The following is a 20,409-nucleotide window of genomic DNA, read 5'->3' as shown; positions in this document are numbered from 1 at the left end:
AATTACTCTGCAGCAGGGCAAGAGGGCAGCATGGTTGGAGGGGGCTGTGGATCTCCTCCTGCTCTCCAGGGGGAGCCCCTGTGCAAACCAAAGCTTCTGAGCACACAAATTCGGGGGATGTTTAGGGTTTTGGGAGGTAGGTGAGGGAGAGCTTGGGTCATGCCAGGGGTCCCAGCCAGGACTGGTTTCAGCAAGGCCACATGTGGCAAAAAGTGGGTGCCCAGTGACAGAAAACAAACTCCATCCCTTAATGCCACTGACCTCTCGTGCAAAAAACTTAATAGCATGTTGATGTCTGGGGATATCAAGGTGCTCTCCTTGCTGTCAGTTATCATGAAAGACTGAAATAGCATCATTTGTCACTGGTTCAGTGCCACATAACACATCTGGAAGCAGGGTGTTGGTGGTATTTGTGTTATGCTCTCAGCGGGAGTATGCTGGTAGAGATCATGACAGCACTGCTGGAGATGAAAACACCCAAAAAAGTGTCTATGACTGGCAACTTTTATTTTGGAACATATGTCAAACTGTTGTCTGTGATGTGGCACAACTAGCTATCATATGATGTAAGTGCAGCAGCACATATTTTAACATACAATACAATTGTCTGGGAGAAGTTAATTCGACTCCCCACTGCGAGATGCATTACGTGATGACCGAGTCCCGAAAAGCGCCCTAGTCCACTTAAAACAGCACTGTGAGCTGAAAGGGCTCCTCACAAGGCAGGACGCGCTGGGCAGAAATTTCCAGAAGTGAAGTGTAAATGGAAAACCTTTAAACAAACACAAATATTAACCAAACTGGATGCAGAATTACTAGTTTGGGTTGGGCCTCCTCAGAGTAATGAAGCAATTCCCTTAGAAATGCCTCTATATGTTCAGAGCCTGCACTTAAGGCAGATTGGCCATGTTGTCATCCTATGTGAATACCAGTCTTTGCTTGGGAAAATGAATTAAGACCACACCAAAATTACTCCTGTGAAGAGTTCTGAACAGCGCTTGTAACCTCAGGGATGCTGTTATAACAGCAAAAGGAACCAGCAAAATACAGACTAGTTTACCAATGCTGGTTTACTGCGGAGCAAAACCACAGTTTATGAAAGTGAAACGCACCAAGGAAATACTTCACTCAGAACCCAGCGCAATGGTGCAGTTCCTCAAGAAAAGAAAGTCCTTCTTCATGCCTTCCAGCTTGGAGTTTAGGAAAAAATCACATCTGACGTGAGTCATCTTCTCATTCAGACATGAATTCAGTTTATCCTTGCTGGAAGGATGATCTAACCCCTACCTTCTCCAGACTTTCTCAACAGGGAATGAAGGCACAGGAGTAGAGAGGAGCTCAGTGGCAGAGGTGAAAAGAGGAAGGAAAAACATACACAAACACACAGAAAAGCGATAATTCTGGAGTTTTCCTCCAGGAAACCATGTGCCACTGCACAGCAACAAAAATAACCCAGGGGTTCCCTCTCTGCTCCGGCTCCCTGTGAGGAGCCACTTTAAAGCTTTTAGAACATTTGCAGAGTTTGAGAGAAATGGTTTTTGTTTAACTTCAGCTACTTCAGAAATGCCTGGGGCCTGAAGAAACATATTTTTGGATTGCTCTTAAAGAACAGGCTGAACTTTGAAGTTTGGGGAATTTTTTTCAGATCAAATGTTAAATTAATAAACACCAACATGACAAATCAGTCTGAGTACTGGGGGAAAAAATTAACAATCGCTAAAAAATCTTCTTGGATTAATTAATTGTGGCACATTGTTACTTATTCTAATACGTTGATGGGTCTGGCACTTCAAGTCCTATAAGCCTCACTGCATAATGTGTTTCTGTGTCCTAGCTAAGCATGTTTGATATTGTTGCCCGTTTGCCCTTACAAACTAAAAGGCATGTTGCCACCATTGAATACATTTCAGTTTGGGTAGTAATGAGATCATGAATAACTAGTTTACTTATGGATCATTTAAGTTTAAGAAATGCACGCAGAAATTCAAAGCATCTGGAATCTAAATTACTTCTTTGTACACAGCCTCTTTATAACAGAAATTTCATCAATGCCACTGAATTTACCCTGCGCTTTCTCGCTAATTGAGGTGCTCGACTAAAGTGTCCCACGTGACTCATTTATTCTTCACTGTATTGCAAGAAATGGCTGGATAAGGAAACCTTGACTCCATGGGAAGTCATGGGTCAGTCGGCTGCAAGCCACACACAGACTATTAATTACAGCTACGTGGTTGCAGAATCATCTGCTAACACTGTACAAACAGGAACAGTATCATGCCAGTATTGCCACATCCACATTTTTGTATCCTCGCCTCAATTTTCCTCACCCTATTTTTGGAAGAAAAAACATGATTCATTCTTAATAGGTGCCCTATTAAGTACTTAAAAAGCAATAATGTAAAACAACCTTCCTCTATAAATAGTGGTAAACAACAGTTCACTCACCGCTGTAGTTCCTGACCATCCCAGTGAAGTATGGAGGGGGAACTATTCAATACATTTCCCTGTAGGTTTCAGGTACATTTTTTCAGGAATCTGAGGACTGTAATGCTTCGGCAGCCCAGCAATGTATCTACCAAGGACCACCGGAACAAGTTTGCTTCTCGCAAGTTAGCTGATGGGGGAAGTGGGAGATAAAAAGACAACAGCCACTCCAGATTCTAGTCTATTCTCATTAACACAAGCCAAGTGAATTGTACCAGGATGTCCCTGCTGCAGGAAGGAGCTCAGATGGGACAGTTCCTCCTGATTTTATCCCTGAGGAATCCTACACCAGAATCAACTCCCTGAAAAACGCAGTCCCTGCAGAGGGCCAGCTCCGCAGCGGGCACTGACAGACAGGGTGCTTTGATTAACACCACAAGCTCCTGACCCAGAACATCAGCGCCCTGAGGAGGATTCCAGCAAACATCTGTTACTATTAAAGATTGCTGGTTGCGATCTACACCCAGAGAGGGCCAGGGCTGAGGGACTGCATAGTTCCTCTCTGAGGCTTAAACTGCACACAGATTTGAATGTTAGTGGAGCAACATTTAAGGAAATCGGCTTCAGAATCAGGAATGAGGAATGTGAAGCTATTCATTTAGTGGTTTCTCTAATGCTTCTCCATTTAATATTTGCAAATTTCATATTTACACATGCAAACCTTACAAAAAGTATGTTACGAGGAACAGCTTCTGTACTTCTCATAATAAACAAACGACCAAAAATACATGGAATGTATAGCAAGGGTTTACAGCTGGGATTCTATATTACTTCTTAGAGCTACTTATCTAAGATCTAGTATCTATAAAAAGCCTCTCTGTTTACTATTTACACAGGTGTCCTGGAGCATATGATAGCAGATCTTAGATGTAGAGTCAAGCAGGCTCCTCACAAAAGTACATTAGGATCATGGCATAGACGAAAAGAGTTGGCTGCCATTTGACTCTGATCTTTTATTCTGTCCAGAAGTTCACCTAGGCATGGCAGATAGATTGTCTTCAGTTCTTCATGAGAATAAGGTGAAGAAAACACATCTTTTCCCTATCTTGCTTGCCTAGATTTTTTAGATGTAGAGTCAAGCAGGCTCCTCACACAAATGTTTAAATTTTGCCACTTATTTATGCTAAGTGGTTCCAGTAAACTTGGTGATAGATCTTCTACAGTAAGGTCCACAAGCCAGGGATCTAAGAAGATCTCTACTTTCAAGAGTCAGGTTTTAAAATAGTAAAGCCATAGTAACTTGACATATTCAAAATATACACCACCAAGGAGGACAATAAGATATGAGAGATGACAGAGTCTACACAAGACGTAGATGTTTCCACATATTCTCTAACCACAGAGAAGATCAGAAACTACATTACAAATTAAAGCAGATTCTAATAAAAATGCCCTCCAGAAAAGGCATATATTATCCCTTCCAAAAAAAAAAAAAAAGAATGTGATGTATTATCCATAAAATCCTCCACAATGACTAATCTATCATTTCAGTCAGCCAAATCCTGAAGACACAGTTTGAATCTCAACAAGGTAACAACAAAATCCACTAGAATGTAAGAACAAGGGACATATTCAGTTCCTATTACATCTGGCTTCATTAGAGCTTATTCTGCTTTTAATCTGCTATAATAAAGACCTTACATTTAAGTAAAGATCTTAGAATTTGACATGTTTGTATAGAAATATAAATTACATGCAAATGACACGGCGAAGGCAACACTAGTACATCAGACCTTGTCCTTACTATGAATGAATGATGTCCTCTGCTCATGAAGCCCTCCTGTCATTATTTTCCAAAGCATCTGTTACGCAGGATCTATACATACTGCCTTGTTACAGGAGACAACATCAGGATGAGGACACTTCCACCTCGTGTTCCCTAGGCTGTGTACAGCTGCTGCTTATGCCAAGGTGCGGCACCCCCTCCCACAATTTTTATCAGCTATTCAGATTCTCACACATATTAGAAGGCTGTAGCAAAAAAAAGTAAAAAAAAAAAAATATATATATAATGCCATGCAAATCATGATACTTTTACAAAGTCTAAAAAAAATCTTGTGTATTTTCAGGTACAAGCATGTCACCGTGCATACAACGGATTGCCAGAGGTCATAACTAACAAGCATTCCATATGATGCATATAACTACCAAGGAATTGCTCTCAGACTACCATCATTGGCATTTGCCTAGTTGTATGCATATAAATCAAACAGCACTGTGGCTTAAATGGACATACTGTCTTTGACAGAAGCTACCATTTACCTGCTTGAGAACTATAGCAACACTCTTTAAAAAAGTATTTGTCTCACACATCTTGCACTGTTCATTTTCTTTACAGTGGTCTTTTGGAGCTGTTTCCTTGCTTATGGTTTTACTTCTAGTTCATTAAATCCTCTAACTGGGTTTACTTACAGGCTCTTTACCCACAAACGTACTAAGATGAAAATATCATCAAGGGAATACTTTCATCCAGAAAGCATAAATGCACAAATCTTCAATTTTATATGACTGTAAATCAACAACAATGAAGACCACTAACAAAGTCAAGGTATATGCCCATCATAACTTGGTCTTTTCCCCATTTTCTTCAGGTATTTACTAGTTCATGTCTTGCTGAGTAACAACTTTTTCACGCTGTGAATCCTGTCACCCAAAGGAAAGCACAAAAATACAGCTGAACAGTATTTCGCAGCATTAACATCCTCAATCTCTGCCCCAAGTAATGGCCGGTTCAAGTTTACTCTTCCAAGGCTCCCAATTTACAAAGCAAAGAGATACTTAAGAAGTCCTAAAACTATTTGCATACCAAGCATTAACTCTTCTGAAATCAATCATCATGGTAAATCCCAGCTCAAACTTGAGAGAAGCTGTGCAAAGACGCAATTCTCTTGATGAAAAACAACAGGAAAACCTACCAGGAGCTGGGTGTGCTTCCCTGGTAGAAGGAGGCAGCAGAAAGCAGCAGAAAGCAGCAGCCAGCTGTGTAGTGCCCATCCAGCTCTCTCTCTGCTAATTAACTGCCCTGCTGCTCTCTGCTAATTAACTGCCGGGGGGAGGCAGGAGGGCACCCGGGCAGTGGGTGGTTTCTGAAAGTGGCCTTTGCAGTGTGACTTGTCAGTGGGGACCTGGGAGTCACTGGAGGAACTGCACTGAGATTATCATCTTGTGCTGCAGGGACCATTTCCTTTGCTCAGGGTGTGCCTCCCAGAGAAGGACTTAAAAAAAAAAAATTTTTTTTTAAAAAAATTGGATTTTGGAATGACCTGCTTTATAAAAACAAAATGAAAAAAGAAATGCACCACGCTATGAACTCTACACTACAGTTTGCATTTTTTAAATTCCTTGCAATGAGTCTGGAATAAATCATCAATGGGTCAAACCGGTTCAGAAAGTGTTTGAATAACTGCCCATGGAGTGTCCAGGGGTTCTCCATCAGCTGAATATTTTGACTGCTGCTGTTCAATTACCATTTGAGAAAGCAGAACTGCTGGGAAAGACAACACAACATAAACCGACACTGGCGCTGAAAGCTTACAGTGGACCAATATTCACGCTGCACTGCCCGGGTTTCAGGGATATTACCGAAAGCGACTTTGCATCGCACTGCTCAGTGATGCTCCCAGCCAGCACCGTCCAATACAGCCAAAGGTAAGAGGTCTTCATGAAATCATGAGATCCCGAAATATCTAATTTTATGTCTATAATAGAAACAGTAATTGGCAAATCATTATTTTAGATTTATAAAATATATGATGAGGAACATACCACATGCATTCTAGACTTTCTGTCTGCACTGGAAATCAACTGGGAAATTAGGAGGTATGGTGTAGAAACATCACTACAAATATACTGTATTACTGCTTTTGCAGCTGCAGTCCCAGAATTTGTTTCACAATAATTCAGTTACCCATGTTTAAATAACCAGCCAGAGAAGAAAGGCTGATATATTTCATATGCATTCTCTTTGAGCAGGGGGGCCTTCACGTCTGGTCGAAAAATGTCAGGCTCATATGACACCACCAAAGTCAGGAGAGATGCCTAACCATAACTAAAAGCAGAATTTGGCCAAGACAATTGGAAAATACCAGCAGAATATATACAAATGCATACACGCGATCTCATATATGAGCAGAGAATGAAACAGATTGGGTTTTTTTAATCACACCTTTTAAAAAAACAAAATTTCATGTACAAACCCTTCACTGCACTCCTATGTGGTACATTTATCCCGCTGCAACATAAACAGATATACCAGAGCCTGTAGTAGAGGAGAAAGGTCTTTTCTTTCTTTTTTTTTTTCCCATTCAGGATTTTAAATAGTTTGAAGAGCGAAACAACGTATCTTGGCCTGCCTTCCAAACCAACTTCAATAACAGATAAGCAATTTTAAGACTACCACAGTCAACAAGTACGTACAGAAGCTATATATGAATATATTTTTAAGAGACCTTTATTTTTCCCCTTTGTTTTCATAGTTTCCTCTAGCATATAGTCCAGAAGAAAAAACTAAATGCCTTTCCTGATTCAGTGAATATCCTTTTGCAATGAATATCCTAACGGACAGATATTATTTCTCATGAACCCTTACCCAAAGGAAAGCAGCCTTTCTGTCAGCTTCAGTACTAATTTCTACAAGTTTTGCCTCATCTTCATAGGATCATTCTGTCAAATGCGTCTTTGAGAAAAGAAGGATTTTAGCTTGCTTTCTGCATGCAGTGCCTGACCTGAAGCTGCCATTCACTTCTTCAGCTTTCTCCCCTGTTACTGACACACTCCCTGCTAACACCTGGGGCTTCAATAATTTGCAAAAAGTATGTATTTTATAATTATTAAAATTATATATATTTGTGAAAATCTGTATTGGCAAAGCCATAGCTGAACACAAAGGTTTGAAGAGATTGAACCAGGGGATAACAGCATTTAGAACAAAATTAAACAGATAAACTTTGCTGAATATTAAAAAACAATTCTCTTGTATCTGAGCCCATAATGACTATTTTGAATACAGATATTTACTGTTGCCAATAAAGAAATTTTTGGTAACTTTTCTGTTATTGGGAGGAGGTTGAATACAATCCAGTCCAAAAAAATGCTGACTTTCCTAAATAGGGGCTGTGTTTTTGCAATAAAGAATACTGGTCAATATACAAGTGAAGGAAAACTGAACCAGATGTCAGTAATAGGACCACAGAACGTTGCATTTGCCCAGAATCGCTATTTTAAACACATGATGTTGGTCTACTGGTTTGTGGGATAATACATTCTTGGCAGCCAGAAGGAGTTTCGATATGTTAGAAGGTTATCCTCGGGTAAAAAAAAAAAAAAAAAAAAAAGGAAAAGAAGCAGAAGAGAGGTAGAGAAAGGCCGCTAATTCATCAAGCTCTCTATAGCAGAAAAAAATTATAACTTACTCAGGAAATCATTTCAAAGAAAAGTGAGTTGCAAAAGAGAAGGCTTGGCTTTTACATTCATTTTCATTTTCTACTTTAATTCCTTACTACTAACACTTCATTGTACTTTGTCTTTTTTGGGTTTTTTTGTAAGGATTCTTCCCTCCATACACACTCAATTTCTGGGCAAGAAGTCTAAGGAAAAACTGGTGAGCTTTCACCTTGCCAGCCCAAATGCAGTCAGGCTGATGGGTGGGAGAACCACACCTCAGTGACCGCAGGCACAACCCAAACCGCACAAATGAGGCCTGAAAACTCAGTCATGTTGGAAACCTTTGCTCACACAAGGATCCTGCTGCCATTGCTGGGGTTACTGGAGGAAGCCCTTCACAGGATCAGGCCCCACTGTCCAAGAATCCATCTTCACACAACTAACATTAACCCAGGTCCCTATCCATTACCAACGGAGTACTTACCGATCTCTGAAATGTTTTCTAGTTCACAGTCGCAGGGATTTGAGATGGGATTCGGTTTTTTTTTTCCCTTCTATTTAAGACGCAGTGGCATCTGTATGCCTTCTTAATATAGAAATAAAACTTCAAGATGTACTTTGTATGTTCGGCGAACAATCACTTCTCTGTTTTACCACATAGTAAATTTAAGAATCAACTCTGCTCGTTGTTTTAACAAACCCTCCTCTGAAAGATAATTAAAACCACTTCCCAATATACAACCAAAGTTTTATTTTTATAGTCTATCTTCCATTATGGCATAATCCTTTCTTTTTTTTTTTTTTAAACCAGTGAAATATACAAATCACGCAAGACAGAAATATGTACATTAAATGTACAGAACAGAGGAAAGGGCATAGAAGATTTACATATCTGAATGACAAGTAAAATATTTTACATTAAATAGTGTTTTAATAGCTAGGATCATGAGATTCAGTTCTGCTCAGACAAAAGTCACTAAAAAGGAACAAGAGGTGATTCAGCAAATGAAAAAAAATTATCATGTTTTTTGTACAATAAAACCAAAGTGACATATTCAATGAATTAGTGCTTTATTTATCTTATTTTAAAGATATCCTTTGCAAACATCTGAAGATGAGGGGTAAATATGTCCTTGTACAATAAATTAAGAGCAATAAAGCGCCATTTAAGAAGATGATAAATGATCAAGATGAACTTAATGATACAGCTTAAAGGCTCGTGAAAAGTTAAGGCTTTAGTACAACTAGGCTAAAGTGAAAGATTTTCCTCACTTAGTATTTGCAAAAATGTTTTCTTTATTTGTTGGGTGGGACTGAGTAGGAAAGAGGCATCTGCACCAATGATGAAATCCTGTGTAACTACACAGCATTGGGGGACGCATATTGTTCAACAAATAACAATTTCCATTTCAAAAACTGAAAAGCAAGGGCCAAATGTGCACATTTTAGAACTGGAAGGTGTCTCCTTTCAGCAATAATCAATAATGCCCTGAACGCGAGAGTGGAATAGAAGCGATCTCCAGACCAGTATCAATACAAGTGCAGGGTGCTGCCTCTAGCAACCGCCCAAGAAAGTCCTAAAGCGGGGAAGAGGCTTACTTCTTCGTGATCATCCTTAAAACTTTTGAATTATAAAAGCTTTCAAAAATAATAATTAAAAAAAAAACCATCAAAAGGTTAGAATCAATCTAAAAAACCTGAAGAGATCTGAAAAAGAAAATGGGGGATGAACTGCCCCTGCAATTTAAAAGTTTTATTATTTCTTAAATCATTAAAATATATATGTACAAAAAGCTTTGAAATATCAGACACCAGAAGACCACAGTTCTCCCATATATATGTAACTGCTCAAGTATAGTCTGAACAGTTGTAGTGTATATCTGCAATATATTATCTAAAGCATGTGTATTAAAGACATAGGATGATAAATTTGGTATTGCTGCAACATCTCATTGAACTATAATAGCCAGTTAATGTTATTACAATATGAAACTATTGTCTCCTTGAGTCAAAGCGTTCCCAAAATCTGCGAAAAAAAATAAAAATCAATCATTCCATGAGTGGATCTCTAATGACTTATTTTCTCACATAAAATTAGAGGAGTTATTTGTCAAGCTGTATTTCAAAAGACAGCCAGCTATTATACCATTTTTAAAGCATTTTCAAATTTGGGGAATTCTTTTTTCTATGGGCTTTCCAGGCTGGGAGACCGAAACTGTTTGCAAGCACACAGCTGCCCTCCGCCCAGCCACAGCGCTCCACGCAGGCTGCGCCTCGGCTGCTCTCCGTACGGGCAGGAGCGAAGCACTGCTCTGTGAGACGGGACACTCCAACTCCACCACTAGCTACTAAGGCCAAATTCTGCCTCGAAGAATATCTTTATAATTCGTCAAGGCAGGGGTTTCTGGTTTGGTTTTTTTGGTCCTGTTAGGTTCTGGAAGCAGACACAGTGACTCAGGAGTAGCGCAGTTGAAGCCTTTACGATCCTTTGCTCTTTACACTCCGATGGCATTGCATACTCAAGCAGGCACATTCAGATATGCAACCGACACTGCACTTTGTGATACCACCCCTTATTTACAGAGCCCTAAATGTACCAAACAGCTTTATATACCCTATTCTGATAACTTCTAGTGTCTGAAACTAAAAGTCATGGACAGATCTGTGTGTTCCTCACATCCATAAGGATTGTTCTAACACCCCAAGCACATTACATGGTTGCTCTGCCTACTGCACATGTATTACGTCCCATGGGACTAAATTAGGATATGCTGGATTTTCCCCTCAAACTACATACTCTATTGTTTTTAAGAAAAGTCAATTTTTTTTTTCTTTACTTTGTAAAATAAATATTCTCAGGTTCTCCCCCATTATTGCCAAAAATATAAGCCGCACACAGTTCTGGAATGGATGCAGAAAGGGTTTCCAGGCACTTCTCTTTGCAACCTTTATATTTTTCTTTTTTCTTTCTTTTTTTTTTTTAACTTTTTCCTTCTCCCACCTTTTTTTTTTTTTTTTTTTTTTTTTTTTTTTTAAAAAGAGGACAACTCATTGGACTCTATAAATAAAGTGGAGATAGTCCTGTGGAAGGGGAGAGGGGCCTGCACCCCTTGCTGGCAGGTGGCTGCAGTTCCTCCCACCTCGTCCGTCCCCTATTTGCACACAAATTGGTCCACGATCTCTGTGCACAACTTGCATTTCACGTAGCAGCACCAGTGGAACTTGCAGTGGCAGCGCTCTCGCTGCACGGTCTTGAACTGGTCATACCCCCGGCCACAGCACATTAGTTCACAGCCGTCCATGCCCTCCGAGGTCTTATTGCAAAGGCGGCCCTGGGTACCCAGAGACCCGGTGCTCTCGTTGCGCACACAGTAGTCAGGGCTGGGATCGATGTAGACCAAGTCGTGGATGGTGGGTGCGTTGAAGCGGCTATTCACTTGCACCAGCTTGCCTCGGCTGTTGAGTTTCATGGCAGCAGCGCTATCGTATTTCTCTTTCAGGGCATCGCCTACCTTGCGGAAATCCCCAAGCTGCAGCCAACAGGTCTTCAGGCTACAGGAACCAGAGACACCATGGCACTTACAGGCCACGTCAGCCAGGTTGTACACAGTCTGGAGGAGCCAGGGAGAGAAAGCAAAAGATTAGCATGGCTGTGAAAGCATTTATTCCCCTCAGTTCCTGCCCTCTGTTGCATTCCCGCTCGCCCCTCCACAATACAGGCCTCAGCATCCCTTCCCTCCTGCAAGCAGACACGCAGGCACCCCGAGCACCCCCGTCAGCCGGCAGGAGGAGGGGAGCGCTCTTGCCGGCCTCTCCCCACCGCAGAGACAGCCACAGCAGTGCACACGCAGCCCAGACAGCAGCATTCGTCAGGCTGCATTCAAATTTTAGGAATTCGTTCTCATGCCAGCAAAGGATTTTGCTGTTTCATTGAGAAATGTAAAACATCCCTTTATTTTCTATCCGAGTTACTCTCTCTATTGATCTCTGCTTGAGGCTGCAATTAGGGATTTTTTTCTCTTGATCCTGGCTCCACTGCAGCTGATTGTCTACTCTTGGCTCGGCAACCTCCTCCTATCCCAAATATTGCTCCGCAAGAGAGACTTCATCCAAGAAGAAACCCCCAAACACCTATGGGTGGGAGACAGAGCTACATAGCAATATCCTCTTTACAAAGCTTTGGCAGGGAAATATCAGTCATTTGCCCTGTACAAATAGAAATAAGAGTCAGTGTTGACACTGCCCCAAAAATCCTGGGGTCTGACACATTAGATGATACTGTAGACAACTTCCACCCAGCAGTTACAGAGAGTCTTAACGCTGCCAAATGGCACTGCAAAGATGAGGCTGAGGAAGGAAAAAAATGCTTGAGTCTCCGTAAGCAACTGTGAAAGTGTAATTTTTCTTCTTGCTAATAGTAAATTGGCCGGTCCATTGCTTTCAGACACCCTCCTCTCACATTTAAATACTATTAATTTTCAATTATCTTTCATCCTCCTTCACCTTAGAACACAAGTGTAAAGTCTCCAGCCGACTATTTCTGGCACTTAAAGCTCTAGGAAAATAATGATTTTGGCTCTTCGTATTCAGACTATTAAAAAAAAGAAAAGTTTACACCCATTCATTTAAGGCATTTTCGAGATTAAAGAAACCATAAAGACATGTTTAACCACAGAAGACCATGTTTTCTAATAATATGGAGGATCTTTTCACATCCTCTTAAAGCAGGGAAAAAAAAAAAAAACCAAACCAAAACCGAAAAGACTCAGAACAATCCCGCGGCACGATTCCAGCCTGGGAAGCCTAGCACGTCCCTCTCCCCTCCAACGCACGCTGACCTGGTGGGAAATACAAACTAATAAAAGCCTGTTCTACAGAAAATCCACGTGAGCTGGGCACTTTTAATGAAACAACATGGAGGGAAACACAACGTCCTTCATTTCCGATCCTCCCCCATGGGGAAGGCAATAGGGCTGTCAGACAACCAGGAGCAAGACGAATTCATCTACTCCCCACCCACCTACACCCTGCTATTTTCTTGTTTTATGCATCGAAATGGAGACAAGCCTTGGTGGCCAGTCACCGCCCAGCACGGCCCTGTGCCTCGCCAAAGCACGTCTTTCCCCAAAAGGAGGGACGTGGACAGGGGCAGAGGGCTGTGCTGTTTTGTAGCCACTTACTCTTCTCCCAGCCTCGTTGTTGTGCAGGTTCATCATGATGCGGGCGCTCTCGTAGGAGCCTCTCTGGTAAACTCTCTCGCGCTCCCGGGCGTCAACGAACTCCTTGGCGAAGCGGTATCCGTATTCGATGTTATCCCCGCAGCCACCCCAAAGCCAGTCCCGGGGTAAGTCCTTGGGCCGGGCTGCTCGGCTGCAGCCACAGGAGGAGAGCTCGCCCTCCCGGCAGGCACGGCTCATGGCGTTGACCACCCCAGCCGCGCTCACTGCGTAGGTGAACGCTGTCTCCCGGCTCCCTGTGCGGAAAGATAAGCGGTGTTAGGGAAGAGCCCATGTGCACCGCTCCCTGCCTGCCAACAAACCGGGAGGGCAAAGGCTCTCCAGGAGCCACCAAAATTCACTCGCCTACTAAAAGGTAGAGTAACCCTGAACCATGTTCCACAAAATGTCTTCACTCCAAAAAAACCAGGTGAAACCAATCCCATTAGAGCTCACATGGTGTTTGTGAAGAGCAGGAGTCGCTTCTCATTCATGCTGGTGAAAGCCTGGAGGAGGGAGCGGGGAGGAGGTGAGCTGGGGCCATCGCACAATGCCAGCAGGGCCGAAGCAACCATGCCGGCGTGTGAGGGGTAGGAAGGGAAACGGACTCTCTGTCTTTCAGAAAAAGGAGATGTTCAATACAACTTTTAAAAGTCTGGTTTTTAAATCCTACTTCTCAAACATGATTTATGCACTTCACCCACTTGTTCCAATTTCTTTAAAGTTATAGCATTTTACAAAGCCTCCTGGTATCAAAAGAAATGTGCAGCAGAATAACACACAACTTTTCACCCTCTGCGGACGGCAGGCACTTCTGTAGGAGGCTATTTAAAACTAACAACAACCTGTGCTGTTTAGTATCCACCACTCCAGCTCATGTGAATATGGCAAGTGAACCCATGGACAATCATCTTTACAAATTACAGGGAAGGAAAAACCCTTGGCACAAGGCGGCCTTGAAGGTTTTCTCCTGCATCTGGTGCCCTTAAATGGAAATTGAAAACCTCAAGTTTCAAACTTTTGGAAGAAGTTACAATACCCACAACGCAAGATATGGCCACGTACCATCCTCTTGATGGTATCTAATTCCATCTTTATTTAGAGCCTGACTTCCCCTATCACTTTTCCAAGGCTGCCACAAGTTCTGACTACAACTAGAAAAGCCTTCAAACAAACAAACCAACCCCATAAAATTTGCACCAGAGAGCCCACTTGAAGTTTGCTTTTCACCTTCAGAGACAGCATCCCACTGGGTCTTTTCCAAGAAAGATTCCCAAAATGACTGAGAATATTTTTTTTTAAATTTTTTATTTATATGGGTTGTTATATTTTATTTCTAATCTTTAGTCCAATAAATAGATCAAGCTAGTTATTTATCTTGATTTTGTAAGATTTTTCTTAGGGAACAGCATCGGCCCTTGTAAAATTAGGGCTTTGAGAAGTTGCGTTTTGGACGTGCCATATGTATTCAGGCAGCAACATTTTGAGGCAGAAACTCTTTGTACAAGACCAGCCAAGACCTACCATAACAGGTCAAACCTAATAGGAGCTTTTGAGTGTTCTGGAACATAAATAATTTGCAGTCTGGCCCATATTTAACTTGAAGATGACGCTGTGCTCAGAGCAGCTTTGTTAATATAACAGCTGTCACCCGCTGGATTAATTTCAGTAATAGATGCTAGTTTTAAATGGGAAAAATTGGAATTCTTATACTGGGAAAGATCAGATTGAATGAAGATGAGAAGCATTTTGCTCCCTTCCTTACAGTGGTCTGTTCTCACAGACACCTGCTCGTGGAGGTGCTTGCATGGGTATAAAGGGTTGTGGGAGCAACCTTTTCAGTTAAAAAAAGATTTGGCTTCATGTGGTGACTTATGCCTTGCATTTACTGTAAACTATAGCAGGGGGAACCTCACAGAGATTTTAATGTTCCCATTTGTTCTGTAACACACATTTTTGGATTAATTCCTTAAGCAAAATTTCTACTAGATTTAGAGGAAAGAAAACGTGGTCTGCTTCGGACCACAGGACTTGCCTCTTCCGTTCCGTTTTATTCTTTTCATGTTTAGTTAGCTCATGCTTTCACATGGTTAACTATGCTGTTTATTGCAGGATTTAAACTCATAAAGCTGACTCTTTTTTTTGACTAGTTTTCATTATTATCCTGGAGCATATTTTAAAGAACTTACTTTTAGTGGGAAGGAGAAGGAAAGGCTGGGGTACAGAAAGGCGAGTTGCCCTGCAAGTTCCCTCTTTGAACATTTAGGCAAATTATAAAATAGCATCAGCTGCTGAAGTGGATTTCAAGCCCCCGCAGGTTGCAAGCCAACGCTGTCTCAAGTCATCGACCCCAGGAACACATTAAGAGTGATGGTTCCACATGGATGAGTTACTCTGAATAATTTTTTTTAAAGTCTTTAGGCACAACTGTGCTTTCCTTCACTGTCAAACATATCTGTCTTTTCCCACAGTCCAGCATTTCTCTCTATTGTAGCCATGGCAAGGAAACACACATTCCAAACACGTTCGAGTCCCCTCTCGCCCATATATATAAAACACAGAAATGGAACTGTTCAATATACATACTCTGTAGGAAGCCACCCACAGAGCAAGGAGCTGAGCTTTACACTTGATATGAATAAGTCTGCAAGAACAGAACAATTTTTTTTTATACCTGAACGTAAGATACAAAATGTTCTTTGTCTTGTATTTTAAAAGCATTCAACATCAGGCGGCAGGCATGAATAAACTGGACCCCAACTACACCAAGCTGTTGGGGGAGGATCCAGTTATTTTAATTTATATTAGGATTTAGCTGTTTGCAAAGCCCAAGCACAGGCAGCCCAGGGCCAGCCACAAAGCCAGGAGATGGCGCAAGGCAGTGAAGGCAGTAAGGACCATGGCCTGACCTGGGAACCAGCAGCAAAGGAGAGCAGCAGGGAACAAAAGCACTAAAATTTTGCAGTTCAATAAGCCACAGAGCAAGTTTCCAAACCCAATGCTAGGTTTATTTGTACAGCTTTAGCTAACTTTGCAGGATAAATCCTGGAAGAAAGACTGTCCATTTATACATTGGGGTAATTACTGTGCTGTCAGTCAGTGCTTCACCTAGGCGCTCTCCTGTGCGCAGCCAGCGACAACCCGGTCGTTAGCTCAGATGACATAAATCCTCCCAGACTACGTGCAGTCAGGTCCTGACTACCATCTTCTCATGCTGGTGAGAGCAAGGAGTATCTGCCAGTCCCCGAAAATCCAGGGTACGGCGGGCTGAAGCAAAACTGCATCAGTACCTATTAAAAGCACCCATATTTCCTTCCACTCAGAGGAACAACAACTGGTCATTACCGAAGGTCAGCGTGAAATAATACAACTGTTACCCACAGCACCTTTCTTGTTCCCAGTGAATACACTCTTTAGGCTCTTTAACTCTTGAATATGGCTATTAACCTTGCTTCCATCTGCAATTAGAATAAGTGGCTTAATTACATGATGAATTGCTGTGTAGACGACAGCTAATACAGTCATATTCAGGAGAAGGGTGCGGCAAAGTTATTTAACTTGAAAGAAACCACCTTTAAATAGACCTGTCATACTTGGGGAGGGCAGAAACATCTATTCCAGAGACAGGCCCCACAAATCATGGGCCTGATCCTGTATATTTCTTCACCCCACTAGTCCCCTTGAGCTAATTTTCACTTGCTTGGGTAATAAATAAGGGCTGAAGGATGAAGGCCCCAATTTTAAACAGATTATTTTTCTGACATTTTTTACATTATTAGAACAGAAAGGTGTACAGAAAACATTTTCTTTCATGTTTCATGTGCTTTTGCTTGGCTAGGGCAACACCCCAAACTCAATGTGGGGGATTAATACTGTGCTTGCAAAAAACCTAGCGAGGGTTGTTTGTCTAAAATCAGCTGTTCCAATTAGGTACTTTTATGCAATAGATTTTTTTTTTTCTATTTGTCTGGCAATCTCCAAATAAAAACTTCTTTTACCAAAAATTGAGACCAAATGCGAGTTATGTATTCCTTCAACCTTAACTGGAGTTAGGCCATTTACAGATAAACCTAGCTTGAGTCTGGTTTTAAAACTTGATTTTTTTAAAGCAGGACAGAAAACAACTGACGAGGGCAGAAACATCTATTCCAGAGACAGGCCCCACAAATCATGGGCCTGATCCTGTACATTTCTTCACCCCACTAGTCCCCTTGAGCTAATTTTCACTTGCTTGGGTAATAAATAAGGGCTGAAGGATGAAGGCCCCAATTTTAAACAGATTATTTTTCTGACATTTTTTACATTATTAGAACAGAAAGGTGTACAGAAAACATTTTCTTTCATGTTTCATGTGCTTTTGCTTGGCTAGGGCAACACCCCAAACTCAATGTGGGGGATTAATACTGTGCTTGCAAAAAACCTAGCGAGGGTTGTTTGTCTAAAATCAGCTGTTCCAATTAGGTACTTTTATGCAATAGATTTTTTTTTTTTCTATTTGTCTGGCAATCTCCAAATAAAAACTTCTTTTACCAAAAATTGAGACCAAATGCGAGTTATGTATTCCTTCAACCTTAACTGGAGTTAGGCCATTTACAGATAAACCTAGCTTGAGTCTGGTTTTAAAACTTGATTTTTTTAAAGCAGGACAGAAAACAACTGACATAAAAGCTTTACTTTACATCTCCAACTAAAAAGCACTGCTGAGTTTGTCAATACTGATCCCTACATAAAAGATCACAACTGTCACGCAGAAAAATAGGCATTTTCAGTTGCTTACACAGACCCAGCAATCTGACATGGGAAAGTCAGAGGAAGGTTTCACCATGGACCCAGTTCAGCAGCACTGGTTAAAATTTTGCCAAGGACTTTAAAATACGATGAAATCCTTAAACATCAGGAAAGGCAGGAAGCACGTGAGCACTGGAGAAGCACATTTCAAGGAGAATCTGATAGGGGAAGGGTTGGGTGCCCACCAAATCATGATAAGATGTTAAGCAGGAATCTCTCTCTCTTACCATTGATGTGATTACATCAAATACAAGTTACAAGGACAATCACACATGTTGCTGATAGAACTGATTTCATAAAAATTTCCCTGCTACAGTATTTTTAACATAAATCTACTTTTCTCAAAAAGAGAAAAAAGTTACCGTATCTGGTAACTTAATAAGCAAGAAGGAATTGCCTATAAGCACTAATAGACAGAGCAGCAATTTTCAGTTAACCTCCAGACCAAGAGCAATTTATTATGCAGCCGCTAACTTTGGAACTAGACATGGACATCTTTAATTTTACAAGACGCTGCTGGTTTTAATTTTCTTAGGTTGCCGTCTTTTTGTCTCAGGTTTTCTAAAAGGAAATTTCAGAGCTGCATTTTCCTTTCTCCTCTATTCCCATATGCAAATACATATTCCTACTTTGTTTTCCAAGACGCATGGCTGGACAGTGGTGGGAAATCACCTCCAGCTAAAAATAATTCAGCTCCTTTGCCAACTTTTAAAACACTTGATTGTATACAGTACTCAGTAAGAACCTGGCAAGAGTTTCAAGTGCAGAACAGTATGTGCCATACATATCCTTAGACAAGAGTTTAATCATAAAGATGTTGCTTCCTACCTATCTGCATGACTCTGCCAAAAACAGAGTTGTTGTCCACAGTGCTGCAATTCCATCTTCTATGTCTGAACTGATACTGGCACTCCTTAATGCCCGTCTTTGCACCCTCTCCAATGAACTGCATATGGTCCTGATACAACTGGCAGAGTTTCTTCTGTCCTTGGGAAAGCCCTGCTAGCTGGCTACATAGTGGCTGGGCTCCTATTATATATACTTCTGACATCTGAACAGGGTTCATGGGATTCATAGGGTTCATCCCTAAAGACCTGCATAAAGAAAGATTTGGATTAATAAAGTGAAGACTCAAAAAAAAAAATACAAAACCCAAAAAAACCACCCAAAATAGCCTATAAATCCCAAACAGAACTGTATCTTATACAGGAGCTTACAACTCCTGGGTTTGCTAACAGGTGAGAAAAAAAAAAAGCACTTGCATATGAAACTTTTGTTTTAAAGACAGCACAGAACAGAAGTTACTAGTTCCCATCCATGTGGTTATCACTATACATTAGGGACTGGCAGAGCTGGAAGGCTTGCATCTAGGCAGTCCTGTACCAGCTTAAATGGACGTAGTAGAAGTAACAGAAGCTCCAAACAACTGCAAGGCCAGAAAAATAAATAAAGCAAAACCGAAAAAAGCCCCCCAAACCCCAATTTATTTTAATACACATTTTAAATTTAAGCCTGGATTTTTCAATCTGTTCTACCATAAACAAATAGGGAAACCTTTAACAAGCCAGAAGTTAGAAACTTGCTACAGACTACTTCTAGCTTCTTCCCAAGGACACACAAAAACACGGAGGCAAGTATATTCACTGTAAACAAAATCAACTTTGTTTTCTTAATTCTTAAAGTGCTCTTCACATGATACATTTCAATTAAAAAGTGGCCATTAATCTGAAAAGGATCACTTGAAACAGCAGAGAAACACCTATTTCAAGAACTCTCAACATCAGACGCTACACAGAAGCAGATAATTCACCAAAGCAGAAATTTAAATGTACTTCTTTGTAACAAAAATACATTTATAAACATTTAAGTTACAGAAAAGTTCAAACCGAAACTTTAATAATAAAGTTTCTACTTGTAAATCAGCATTCTCTCTTCTATCCAAAGTTTCTAATCTAAGTCAGTTGAAATGACTCTTTTAAAAAAGAGATGCAATTCTAGTAATTTAAGGATGATCAAATCCATAGAGAATCTACTTTACAGCACTCTAAAAACCAAATTTTACAACACAAGATGTTGCATATTTACACTTATTCAAGAGACCTGTTCATTTTACTCCACAACACAGTACAGCTAAAACATTACTCCCCTGCTGTCTCCTTCATGCGGTGCTCCCTCAGAAACAAAGTATATAAGAAGCAAACAGACATTTAATCAAGCAAATCTTGACACCCCCTTTTAAAAGCAAGTCGATACAAGATGCTTACCACCACGAGCTGGCTTCTATTACAACCTGGGTAAAAGAGGAGAAAATGGCCAGAGCCACTACGAGGTACTGAGAAGCCATTGTACTGCCAACTGTCCCCAAAGCACCTCCTTGGATTAATACTGCAGTGGATTTCTAGAGGGGGGAGAAAAAGGATCAGATTGTTTATTGCTTCTCAGACCATTTTCGAGCATTCAAGTTTAAACAACGGAAGTATCCGGGCCCCTTTTAACTTGACTCTGACTTGCCTGCCCTTCTCCCCGCCGAGGCTCTGCT

General features: G+C 41.0%; 1 protein-coding gene across 1 annotated transcript; it reads right to left on the bottom strand.

The window, feature by feature from the left end:
* Positions 1 to 11,018: 11,018 nt before the first annotated feature.
* WNT5A (Wnt family member 5A) lies at positions 11,019 to 20,268 on the bottom strand. The gene is made up of 4 exons (XM_009639328.2): positions 20,135 to 20,268; positions 18,699 to 18,964; positions 13,047 to 13,339; positions 11,019 to 11,477 (listed from the first exon to the last, which is right to left on the bottom strand). The coding sequence occupies exons 1-4, from the start codon at positions 20,212 to 20,214 to the stop codon at positions 11,019 to 11,021; spliced, it is 1,098 nt and encodes a 365-aa protein (XP_009637623.1). The 5' UTR covers positions 20,215 to 20,268.
* Between the last annotated feature and the right edge of the window lie 141 nt (positions 20,269 to 20,409).

Source organism: Egretta garzetta, unplaced genomic scaffold, assembly GCF_000687185.1.
Source record: "Egretta garzetta isolate BGI_Z169 unplaced genomic scaffold, ASM68718v1 scaffold215, whole genome shotgun sequence".
Taxonomy (NCBI): domain Eukaryota; kingdom Metazoa; phylum Chordata; class Aves; order Pelecaniformes; family Ardeidae; genus Egretta; species Egretta garzetta.
Note: the sequence above shows the minus strand (reverse complement) of the source record. Positions and strands in the feature narration are given on the sequence as shown.